Source organism: Hemibagrus wyckioides, linkage group LG29 (assembly GCF_019097595.1).
Source record: "Hemibagrus wyckioides isolate EC202008001 linkage group LG29, SWU_Hwy_1.0, whole genome shotgun sequence".
Lineage (NCBI taxonomy): Eukaryota > Metazoa > Chordata > Actinopteri > Siluriformes > Bagridae > Hemibagrus > Hemibagrus wyckioides.
Genome location: NC_080738.1, coordinates 17,097,337 through 17,109,836, shown reverse-complemented (window position 1 = coordinate 17,109,836; position 12,500 = coordinate 17,097,337). Strand labels below are relative to the sequence as shown.

The 12,500-nt window shown below is 44.3% G+C and overlaps 1 protein-coding gene across 33 annotated transcripts in view; it reads left to right on the top strand.

Annotated features, from left to right (window-relative positions):
- Positions 1-12,500, top strand: part of LOC131348884 (neurexin-1a-like) — a 326,295-nt gene that overhangs the window by 165,609 nt on the left and 148,186 nt on the right. For 2 of the 33 annotated variants that reach the window (XM_058384104.1, XM_058384103.1), the window contains exon 1: positions 3,267-4,212. The exons of 29 other annotated variants lie outside the window; for them this stretch is intronic. In XM_058384104.1, the coding sequence (XP_058240087.1) occupies positions 4,029-4,212 (184 nt within the window). In that variant the 5' untranslated portion in view covers positions 3,267-4,028. Of the gene's footprint in view, positions 1-3,266; positions 4,213-12,500 lie in introns of those variants that run through there. 2 more of the 33 variants (XM_058384106.1, XM_058384105.1) reach the window with 1 other exon arrangement.

The following is a 12,500-nucleotide window of genomic DNA, read 5'->3' as shown; positions in this document are numbered from 1 at the left end:
TTTGTTAGGTTGAATAGCTTCATGAATAAAAATGTCAATTTTTTAGACAGCAGATATGGCAACGTAAATGTAGATGTAATTTTTATCCACTAATTGTTGCTTTAAGGTGTTAGGAAGGAGCTTTAAGCCTCGTGGAATTTCTCATGGAGGTGAATTTCTGCACAGTCACTCACTTGACATTACACTTCCACACATTTCCACTGCACTGAATTTCAGCAGCACTTCCATTGTTATTGGATTTTTTTTTTTTGTCCAGATGGTGATTTCCTAGCTTTTTAGCTCCTAGGCACATGACTAAGCACTCGATCAAGCGATTGATTCCAATCTACAATCAGCATCTCATTTTCAATAAAAGCCCATTTAGTCTTCACGAGACTACAATATGTGCTGTAAAATTACACACCACGTGCTTTAAATAGCGGCGCGGTCGTGCTAATCGGCTGGATGTGTCACGCGCACACCGTACGCCGTCTCAGGGGCCTTGGTCCCGGACCCGTTGGTAATATTATATTTAAGACTTTATTTCTCCATATGCTTCATTTTACATTGTGTGTTTATGCATATGCATGGGAAAGTTTTATGAGCTCTGAGCCCTTCGACCCCTCCTCCTCCTTCCCCACACTTCAGTTACCATATGTGGAGTAAGCGGTGCCCTTGAGACACTAATGCCGGCAAACTTGCCTTTTTAAACTCATTTGTAAAACAGGAACGGCTGAAAATGCAAATGATGCTGCCAGCGTTGGCGACATGTTAGCAGAAACCGGGATAGATGATGCTGTGTGTTTGTTACACACCAAAAAAACAACAACCACTTGTTGCTGTGATTTTTTTCATGGCTAACAGGCTAATATGCTAACAGGCTAAGGCTGTGGTATGCTTTATCCTTCAATCTGCTTTGCGTCTCTACTGATGCTAACTTATAATTATGTTAATCCTAACCCTAACTCAAACACTAGGAGTGGGTTTAATCATCCGTAGCATTGCATTGCACATTTTTAAATACTGGTTTAAAACGTTCAGAAATAAATAAATAAAGTTGCATATAAAACACTAGTCGAGGTTACTGAACACTGTGTACAGGTTGTTGCATCAACTCGCATCTCTGACTCTCAGATTTGTGTACCGATGCATTTATTATCCCCAAGACTTCTCTGTCTGACACAGAACACAGAAGTTCCTCTAGGGAATTTTAAACATTTAGTTAAACAAGATATAAGAAGCCTGACTGAATCGAACGATCCAGCGTACTCGAGCTAAACGGATGTAATGTAGCCTCATTAAGTCATCGAAATCAACCAATGTTATCAACTCAAACTGATTTACAGATTTTTTAATTGGTTAAGACTAAACACTGCATCACCATGAAATAAAATAAAATCTAAAATCTTATGGGTTGAATTAATCCTGGTAATGTAGAGTGATATATTAGCATTAGCGAAGCTGACAGGAAGCTACAGTGGAGGTTTCCAACTTATCCAGACTACAGTGTTGGATTGTGTTGACGTTGAATGAATTGGATTGATGTCTTCAAACAGAAAGAAAGTTTTCTTTCCAAGTGAAAGGTTCTTACAAAGATATCAGAGATATCTGATATCTGTGTGGTGCCAGCTCAAGTGGTTAAGGCTTTGGGTTGTTGCTTGAAAGATTGGGGTTCAAGCTGCAGCACTGCCCAGCTGCCACTGTTGGGCCTTTGAGTAAAGCCCCCAATCCCCCCTGCTCCAGGGGGTACTGTATTGTGGCTGACTCTGCACTCTGACCACGACCTCCAAGGGTGGGACATGCAAAGAAAGAGTTTCACTGTGAAGAATTGTATATGTGACAAATAAAGGCTACTTTTGAACTAGCAGGTCAGACGAGGATGTGACCCTAGCAACCCCTTAAATCCTGGTCTGATTTTACTTTTTCTAGAAAAAGCAAATTAAACTATTAAACAACGCTGGCATTCCACTACAATCACACACTATATCAGGAGCTTATCAATGTCTAGTAGAGAATTCATGCTGCATTGTATTTCTCCATTTTAGCCTGTAGGTGGCACTCCAGTATCACGAGAACCTTCCGATCTCTCAGAAACCTCTGGAGATAGTTGTAGGTATAATTACGCAGATGGCAGAGCTAGTGAACGGGTTGAACTTGAGGAGGAGAGATCTCACGGTCTTCATTTTTATGACCAGAAAGCCAGGTGTAGCTCAATCAACCCAATCATCACACGACCAAAATGTCCTCCAGAATTTCTTAGTGGAAAAAGAAAGAAAAAAAGTCATGCTGCTGTCTAACCAAGTTTAGCTGATTGCCTTTGTCAAAGTGGATAAAACTCTCAGCCTGGAGAAAGGGGAAAGAAAAGAAAGAAAAGAAGCAGTGCGAGAGATGGAGCGAGATCAGTCGTGTTGGATGTCATGCCTTGTTCTTCACAGCAGAACTGCTTCTCGAGGACAGAAAGATGGAAGTGGAGGAAGAAGAAGGGAAGAGGAGGAGGGTGAGGAGGAGGAGGAGGGTGGGGGAACTTGCACTCCGCTTGCCTCTGGTGGTCTGGAGGGATTTGCGGCTCCGTTTGTAAGAACAGGCCACGCTTATCTGAGCCTGGAGCTTGAACATTGTGTAGACATACACACAGAGTTGGTCTTTTTCCATTCATGACTCTTTGGTCAGATTTGGAAGTTGCCGGATGAGTGGGTTGTGCGAATCCTGACGGAGGAGGCTGAGGCTTGCTTGAGATGACGTCATCTCGGTCGTCAGATGCAAAAAAGCCAAAGTAGCTTCAGAACATGAGGACAGACGGCGTGAAAGTCCTTTCAACCTGTCCATGTTTTTATCTTTTCTGATATCGAAAAACAAGGAACAAAACAAAGAGACCACTAAGGAGTGATGCTCGAGACCAGAGCTGCAAATTCCTCCTGCCTTTTATCCCCTGGTGGAGTTTATCCCCTGCATTGGGTGGAAAGACATTAAAACTGGAAAAAACTGGTGTGGGCCAGAGAGAAAACACATCCTATTATGTATTTCTTTTCTTTCCTCCATTTTTTTGCCTGCAATGCACTGTGCAGCTTCTCCATTTGCATAGCCTCATCTCCCGATCTCTCTGTCTCTCTCACTCTTTCCTTTGCTGGATGCTGAAGCTGAGACTCCCCCTTCCCTCCCTCTCATGCCTCCCTCCCTCCCTCTCTCCCTCCCTCTCTTTTCTTTTTTCCCTCTCTCTCTCTCTCTCTCTCTCCTCCCTCCCTCCCTCTCCTCCTTCTGCTCTCTCTCTTTCACATAAACCTCCGGAGCTGCATTGCCGATGCCTCGTGGCCACGGACTGCCTCGACTCCAGGTGTTCCTACGTTCTCTAGCATTTTTGATGGAGTAGAGCTTGTCTCTTTCTCGGATCTCCTGTAGCTGTCAGGACCAAGATGAGGCTTGCGCTTTGGACCAACTGGGACCGGCAAAGCATCTCTCAGGATATCATCCTATAGATCCCAGGGAGAAACTTTTGCATCCAGCCTCGAAGCTGTCAAAAGAAATACCCGGCTTGTTCTTGTTTCTTGTATCCTAGTACCCATAGGAGTTGCTGGCCACCAAGTACGGAGAGATTCCTCGAGGCTTCCTTGTTCGCGAGTGTTATTACAGTCACCTCCGTGTGTGTGTGGTGAGGTGGGAAATTGAGCAAGCTGTAGGGAATAGACTCGGATTGCTCGTTCCAGCTCCGAGAGTGCCCTAATTTTGTGGGGGGTTTTTTTCTCTTGCCTTTCTCGTTTTCCATCATGCATGAAAGTGCTGTCATTCTTGCGGCAAAACTGTGGATTTTCTCTGACTGAGGAACTAACAAGAAAAGGCTTTTCTTATCTAGCTTTGGGTTTATTTACAGTGCTGGCTGCTGGTTGCCTCCTCTGTGGATTATCTTGCCGTTTTTTTTTTGTTTTGTTTTTTTTTTTGAAAGTGTGCGTTCTTGCGCATACGGGTATACGAGTGTGAGGAGCATGGGCCACCGGGAACGCTGAATCCCGAATCTGTCCTGTTACACTCTCCCTCCTGTTCTCTCCTCTCAGGGGATGATGCCTGGGGGCTGGAGCCCAGAGGCTCTTGTCTGGTCCTCAGCTGGCCGTGTGGCACTTTGCCTCGTGACCCTGACCCTTGGGGTGACATGGGGGTCTCATCATGCAAGGCCGGGTAAACATCACCACACGGTCCCGGCTGCCATCCACAGATTACCTGCTTCACTCCGTGCAGGACATGGTGGGTACCTGGTTCTTATCTCCTTTGTTGGTTTCCAGGTTTTTTAGTATCTGCTTTCCTTTTGTGGCTAATATCAGATTAGCTTGATCCCTATTTGTCTGCCTCAGCACGTTACAAATTATATCCATATCTCTACGCTCCCTGTGAAGATTAACTGGGATTATAGCGGGCCACACTTGCAGCTTGCCATACGTTTGGCCCGTCTATGAGCTGAGTTGAATGTTGTCACAATTGTAGAGACATCAACATGGCCCAGGGGTTTATTTTCCCAGAGGAACATGTGGGAGATGAGGAAAAGATCTCTCAAATCAGGCAATAAGCTTGGAGATGAATGTGCAAATATTTGCGGAGCTTCCATGAATGAGCATGACATCATCCCAATACTCAAGTGCTCCTGAGTTGAAATTTTTTTCGAGCCAACTCTTTATGCGTAGAGTGAGAGTGCTATGTGGGAGTTTTGACGTATAAGTGACGCTAGTTCCCGTTTCTTTTCTCTTGGCAAAAATTGTATTTTATTTATAATTATCTTTAAATTAAACAAGAACGGTGTTAATGACGGCAATGGTGACGACGACACTCCGGGAACAAGTAAGGCAGTGGATTTAGGCAGGATTTGGTTTGGCGAAAGCTGATTGGGTGGTGTGAGGTTTAGAGTCCTGCCGAGGCGGCTGGAGAACCAATTAGGCCGCTCGGCTGGTGTCTGTCTGCGAGACACACTCAGACACAAATCCACACACCATCTCAGTCTTCTCTCTATGGAGAAGCAGGTACATCCTGTCCGAGTTCTGTCAGAGAAAGGTTTTCTTTGCGTCTTCTTCCTCCTCTGGAGTTGTGTCAGTAACGGTTAGACACTCGGAGGTGCCTGATCTGACATCATTAGCTTACATAATCCAATCTAGGACGCTACTTCATGACTGATAATGAAATTGAAGGTCCATTATGCATCAAGCAATGATGTCTTCACTTATTTTTCCATTTTGCCTTTTTTTCTGTAATGCTTTTTATGTCTCGGAAAAGCTTGGAATGATTTTTTGGGGGGAAAGATGCCTGATTTTGTTGTTCTAAGCTCTAGTAGATCATAAGGGCCTCTTCATTAGCAAGACAGAGAGAGAGGGAAAAGAAAAAGCAATATAGTGGTCCACCTTTGTTTACTGTCCCTTATGATGTGGCTTATAATCAGAGCCATTGGTCCTGTTATTGATTATCATCTTTACACAGGGGTTTATTTTAAGCTGCAGCTTTAGTGTACTGTTCCAATAACCAGTCCATCTTTTCTTTTCTTTCTCTTGTTTGTGTCCTTTATTTCTTCTTGTTTTGAATCTTGACTCGTTCTTTTAAATTGCAGTTCTTCTATTTTTGTTCTTTATTTCTATATGTCTCTTTCTTGCCATCTTCTCATTTTTTCCCTCTTCTTTTCTTTTAAATCTTTTATTCTCTTTTATTCTCTCCCTGTTTTTTCTTGCCTTGCTTCCGTCTCTTGGTTTATATCCTCATTTAGTTTTCTTTCTCTTTTTTTTCTTATTTTGCCTTTTCATCACATATCATTCATTTTCTTCTCTGCTCTATTTATCTTATCTTTTCTGCCGCATTGTGGCTTGCAGCTTGGTTGTGTGTTTAACGTCCCCCCACCCGCTATAACATCCCCCTATAGAGCAGGTTGGTTCTGTATTGACTATAATCTATACACAGGGGTTTGTTTAAGCTACAGCTCTAGTGTATTGTTCTCATTAGCACTGCACCGCCTGCTCGGTGTCTCCTGCCCATTTGTAAGCTCGGCACGGCCTCGACTCCCAGGTAGGCGGGTCTTCCCACTTTTAAATACCACACTCTTCATCTAGAAGAGTCTCACATCAGGTCTCATTTATTTAGCTCAAGATGTCACCGAAATATCCCAGAAAGTGTGCATGTTTCGCTGCTTATGTAACTGCCTACTTTCTTTTGTCATCACTGCAACAGTATTTAGCAATCAAGTACACAGAAGTGTATTTGATCCTTCATTTCTATCATAAATTCTACATCTTTACATCTGAACCGCTGCCACAAAACAGAACCTTGAGAGAAAATACAAGATTGTTGTTAAAACAAGAACATGGAAGTCACTGCTAATACTCTGCTAGCATCATGCAGACATCCGTAATAAGAAATTCAGCATTGTCCCTGCTTCAGTTTTTAATAAACATCTATAAAAGTGTCATTTTGTCAAGTGGGCTTGGAGAAAATGATGCTGCTTTCACAGAGTGCTTTTAGACAGTCTGGAAATGCTTACAGGCGATGAAGAGACGTTTCTTTTGTAATTTGTATAAAACTACATAAGTGAATCCAGAAAAAATGGAAAGATGGATAAAAAGTAAATGCATTCGATGCATTTACTTTAGGATAATGTGGCTGAGTGGAAAGGTTTGTATTCCTGATGAAACATGGTGCTAATTTACTGCATTTTCTCTTTCTATCAGAATTCCCCCATAAATAAATCAATTTTAATAATTTAATTAATTTAAAAAAAGTAAAATCATTAGAATTAATTAAAAAAATCATAAACAATATATTATAGCATTTTAATTAAATGTTAATAATATTATTATAAGTATTAAAAATAAAATAAATGGCTTCAGTACCAAAACATACAACACTTCAAAACATATCATGGAATTAATTGAATAAGGTCTTGAAATGGTGTAAAGACAGTTATTTGATTTGGATTTCTTACCAGAGAACCAGTGAGAGAGAGAGAGAGAGAGAGAGAGAGAGAGAGAGAGAGAGAGAAAGAGAGCACATCCTTCCTACTAGGATCAACAATTTGCTCAGGAGTCACAGTGTAATTCTTGACACCACTGAGATCTCACCTCATGGGATTGGCAAGACTTGCGAAAACAAATGAAACACCGATATTAATTTTAGATCCTGGAAATTTCACCTCATGAGACTTTACACCATTATTTTTTTAGCATGCCAAATTTCTTTCCCTTCATTCTGGAATGTCAGTAATTGATTTATGTGGTGAAAGCGGAATGATCCATGTTCAGGAAAATTACTGCCGTCATGTTTAATAAGGCTCTGTTTCACCGTGCCTTCTTTTCCTCTGCTTCACTGAACAATATGGGGCTTATAGATGGACGGATGGATGGATGGATGGCTTGCAGACGGTAGAGGGAGGTGTTAAGAAGCAATGTTTTCCTCTGCTATCAGTTAGTCTATGCTCTTCCCTCTCTTTTCTTCTTTTTATCCTTATTCTCTTCTATTCATGTCTTCTTTTAGTTTCTCTCCATTATCCTCCTCCCTTTTTTTAATCTGTTCTTTTTGTTTATTTTGGCATTCCTCTGTGTCTTTTCTTTTTCTATTTTCTTCTTTTCTTACATTGTCTTCTCTTTTCCTTTTTGTTTCTTTTCCTTTATATTTTTGGCTTCTTTTCTCTTCATTATGTTTCTCTAGATTGGTGCAAAGAATGCATCTTTAAATAATTATTGATTTTTAGGCCGTGTTCTTGCATGACTTCCTCCGTATCGGGATACACACACACACACACACACACACACACACAGGTCGATCTAGAGATTCCGGATTGGGATGTAAGGACAGAGTGGACAGATTGGACATCAGAGATGTGCTGAGCTTCCTGTTACCTGGACAAAGAGAGATGTGCTGTTAGTAATCTCTGATTTATTCACTCAGTAATTCTGTTAAAGCTTCCAGCTTGAGGATTTCAGTGGGAAAGTCCACGTGTGTGGAGGTGTAGATGTGAGGACGTGTATATGTGTGGTGGTGTGGAGGTGTAGATGTTTAGATTTGTGGAAGTGTAGGTGTATAGGGGTGTAGATATTTGGAGGTGTATGTAAGTGGAGATGAGGAGATGTATAGGTGTAGCAGTGGGGAAGGGAAGATGTATGGGTTGTTGATATGAGGAGGGGTAGAGGTGTAGATGTTTGAAGGTGTATATATGAGGAGGGGTGGAGGTGTAGATGTTTGGAGGTGTAGATATGAGGAGGGGTGGAGGTGTAGATGTTTGGAGGTGTAGATATGAGGAGGGGTGGAGGTGTAGATGTTTGGAGATGTAGATGTTTGGAGGTGTAGCTATGAGGAGGGGTGGAGGTGTAGATGTCTGTAGGTGTAAATAGGAGGTATATATGTTTAAAGGTGTAGATATGAGGAGGAGTGCATGTGAGGGGGGTGGAGGTGTAGATGTTTGGAGGTGTAGATATGAGGAGGAGTGGAGGTGTAGATATGAGGAAATGTGGAGGTGTAGATGTTTGAAGGTGTACATATGAAGGGGGTGGAGGTGTAGATATGAGGAGGTGTAGGTGTTAGGAGGTGGAGATGTTTAGAGGTTTAGATATGAAGAGCTGTGGAGGTGTAGATGTATGGGCTGTAGATATGAGGAGGTGGAGATGTATGGGCTGTAGAGATGAGGAGGTGTAGATGTATGGGTTGTAGAGATGAGGAGGTGGAGATGTATGGGCTGTAGAGATGAGGAGGTGTAGATGTATGGGCTGTAGAGATGAGGAGGTGGAGATGTATGGGCTGTAGAGATGAGGAGGTGGAGATGTATGGGCTGTAGAGATGAGGAGGTGTAGATGTATGGGCTGTAGAGATGAGGAGGTGTAGATGTATGGGCTGTAGATATGAGGAGGTGGAGATGTATGGGCTGTAGAGATGAGGAGGTGGAGATGTATGGGCTGTAGATATGAGGAGGTGGAGATGTATGGGTTGTAGAGATGAGGAGGTGGAGATGTATGGGCTGTAGATATGAGGAGGTGGAGATGTATGGGCTGTAGATATGAGGAGGTGGAGATGTATGGGCTGTAGATATGAGGAGGTGGAGATGTATGGGCTGTAGATATGAGGAGGTGGAGATGTATGGGCTGTAGATATGAGGAGGTGGAGATGTATGGACTGTAGATATGAGGAGGTGTAGATGTATGGGCTGTAGATATGAGGAGGTGTAGATGTATGGGCTGTAGATATGAGGAGGTGGAGATGTATGGACTGTAGATATGAGGAGGTGGAGATGTATGGGCTGTAGATATGAGGAGGTGGAGATGTATGGGTTGTAGAGATGAGGAGGTGGAGATGTATGGGCTGTAGAGATGAGGAGGTGGAGATGTATGGGTTGTAGAGATGAGGAGGTGGAGATGTATGGGCTGTAGAGATGAGGAGGTGGAGATGTATGGGCTGTAGAGATGAGGAGGTGGAGATGTATGGGCTGTAGAGATGAGGAGGTGGAGATGTATGGGCTGTAGATATGAGGAGGTGGAGATGTATGGGCTGTAGATATGAGGAGGTGGAGATGTATGGGCTGTAGATATGAGGAGGTGTAGATGTATGGGTTGTAGAGATGAGGAGGTGGAGATGTATGGGCTGTAGATATGAGGAGGTGGAGATGTATGGGTTGTAGAGATGAGGAGGTGGAGATGTATGGGCTGTAGATATGAGGAGGTGGAGATGTATGGGCTGTAGATATGAGGAGGTGGAGATGTATGGGCTGTAGAGATGAGGAGGTGGAGATGTATGGGCTGTAGATATGAGGAGGTGGAGATGTATGGGCTGTAGAGATGAGGAGGTGGAGATGTATGGGCTGTAGAGATGAGGAGGTGGAGATGTATGGGCTGTAGATATGAGGAGGTGGAGATGTATGGGCTGTAGAGATGAGGAGGTGGAGATGTATGGGCTGTAGAGATGAGGAGGTGGAGATGTATGGACTGTAAATATGAGGAGGTGGAGATGTATGGGCTGTAGATATGAGGAGGTGGAGATGTATGGGCTGTAGATATGAGGAGGTGGAGATGTATGGGCTGTAGAGATGAGGAGGTGGAGATGTATGGGCTGTAGAGATGAGGAGGTGGAGATGTATGGACTGTAAATATGAGGAGGTGGAGATGTATGGGCTGTAGATATGAGGAGGTGGAGATGTATGGGTTGTAGATATGAGGAGGTGGAGATGTATGGGCTGTAGAGATGAGGAGGTGGAGATGTATGGGCTGTAGATATGAGGAGGTGGAGATGTATGGGCTGTAGAGATGAGGAGGTGGAGATGTATGGGCTGTAGAGATGAGGAGGTGGAGATGTATGGGTTGTAGAGATGAGGAGGTGTAGATGTATGGGCTGTAGATATGAGGAGGTGGAGATGTATGGACTGTAGATATGAGGAGGTGGAGATGTATGGGCTGTAGATATGAGGAGGTGGAGATGTATGGGTTGTAGAGATGAGGAGGTGGAGATGTATGGGCTGTAGATATGAGGAGGTGTGGATGTATGGGCTGTAGATATGAGGAGGTGGAGATGTATGGGTTGTAGAGATGAGGAGGTGGAGATGTATGGGCTGTAGATATGAGGAGGTGTGGATGTATGGGCTGTAGAGATGAGGAGGTGTAGATGTATGGGCTGTAGATATGAGGAGGTGGAGATGTATGGGTTGTAGAGATGAGGAGGTGGAGATGTATGGGCTGTAGATATGAGGAGGTGGAGATGTATGGGTTGTAGAGATGAGGAGGTGGAGATGTATGGGCTGTAGATATGAGGAGGTGTGGATGTATGGGCTGTAGAGATGAGGAGGTGGAGATGTATGGGTTGTGGTGATGAGGAGGTGGAGATGTATGGGCTGTAGATATGAGGAGGTGGAGATGTATGGGTTGTAGAGATGAGGAGGTGGAGATGTATGGGTTGTGGTGATGAGGAGGTGGAGATGTATGGGCTGTAGAGATGAGGAGGTGGAGATGTATGGGCTGTACATATGAGGAGGTGGAGATGTATGGGCTGTAGAGATGAGGAGGTGGAGATGTATGGGTTGTAGAGATGAGGAGGTGGAGATGTATGGGTTGTGGTGATGAGGAGGTGGAGATGTATGGGTTGTAGAGATGAGGAGGTGGAGATGTATGGGTTGTGGTGATGAGGAGGTGGAGATGTATGGGTTGTAGATATGAGGAGGTGGAGATGTATGGGTTGTGGTGATGAGGAGGTGGAGATGTATGGGTTGTAGAGATGAGGAGGTGGAGATGTATGGGCTGTAGAGATGAGGAGGTGGAGATGTATGGGCTGTAGAGATGAGGAGGTGGAGATGTATGGGCTGTAGAGATGAGGAGGTGGAGATGTATGGGTTGTGGTGATGAGGAGGTGGAGATGTATGGGTTGTAGAGATGAGGAGGTGGAGATGTATGGGTTGTGGTGATGTAGGAGGTGGAGATGTATGGGCTGTAGATATGAGGAGGTGGAGATGTATGGGCTGTAGAGATGAGGAGGTGGAGATGTATGGGTTGTAGAGATGAGGAGGTGGAGATGTATGGGTTGTGGTGATGAGGAGGTGGAGATGTATGGGCTGTAGAGATGAGGAGGTGGAGATGTATGGGTTGTAGAGATGAGGAGGTGGAGATGTATGGGTTGTAGAGATGAGGAGGTGGAGATGTATGGGCTGTAGAGATGAGGAGGTGGAGATGTATGGGTTGTGGTGATGAGGAGGTGGAGATGTATGGGCTGTAGATATGAGGAGGTGGAGATGTATGGGCTGTAGAGATGAGGAGGTGGAGATGTATGGGCTGTAGATATGAGGAGGTGGAGATGTATGGGCTGTAGAGATGAGGAGGTGGAGATGTATGGGCTGTAGAGATGAGGAGGTGGAGATGTATGGGTTGTGGTGATGAGGAGGTGGAGATGTATGGGCTGTAGAGATGAGGAGGTGGAGATGTATGGGCTGTAGAGATGAGGAGGTGGAGATGTATGGGTTGTGGTGATGAGGAGATGTAGATGTATGGGTTGTAGAGATGAGGAGGTGGAGATGTATGGGTTGTAGAGATGAGGAGGTGGAGATGTATGGGCTGTAGATATGAGGAGGTGGAGATGTATGGGCTGTAGAGATGAGGAGGTGGAGATGTATGGGCTGTAGATATGAGGAGGTGGAGATGTATGGGCTGTAGAGATGAGGAGGTGGAGATGTATGGGTTGTGGTGATGAGGAGGTGGAGATGTATGGGCTGTAGAGATGAGGAGGTGGAGATGTATGGGTTGTGGTGATGTGGTCATGTGGTGTTGTGGACATGTGGAGACAGAACCTGTGATTTTTAATGCTTTCTACATGAAAGAAACTGGGTGACCTTCAGCGGCTCTCGGCTCTCAGCTCCTGGCTTTAATGTAGCTTTAATGTGCGTCTCTAATCCATCTGTCGTATCACAGAGCGCCGTGCTATTCACCTGATTATAATCAATTCTAACAGCTTCTACCTGCTGCTAATGAAGAAACGGATTAAACACCTGGCTCACTACTGAGATCGCTGAGGGAGGAGAGAGATGGAGGGAGGAGAGAGGA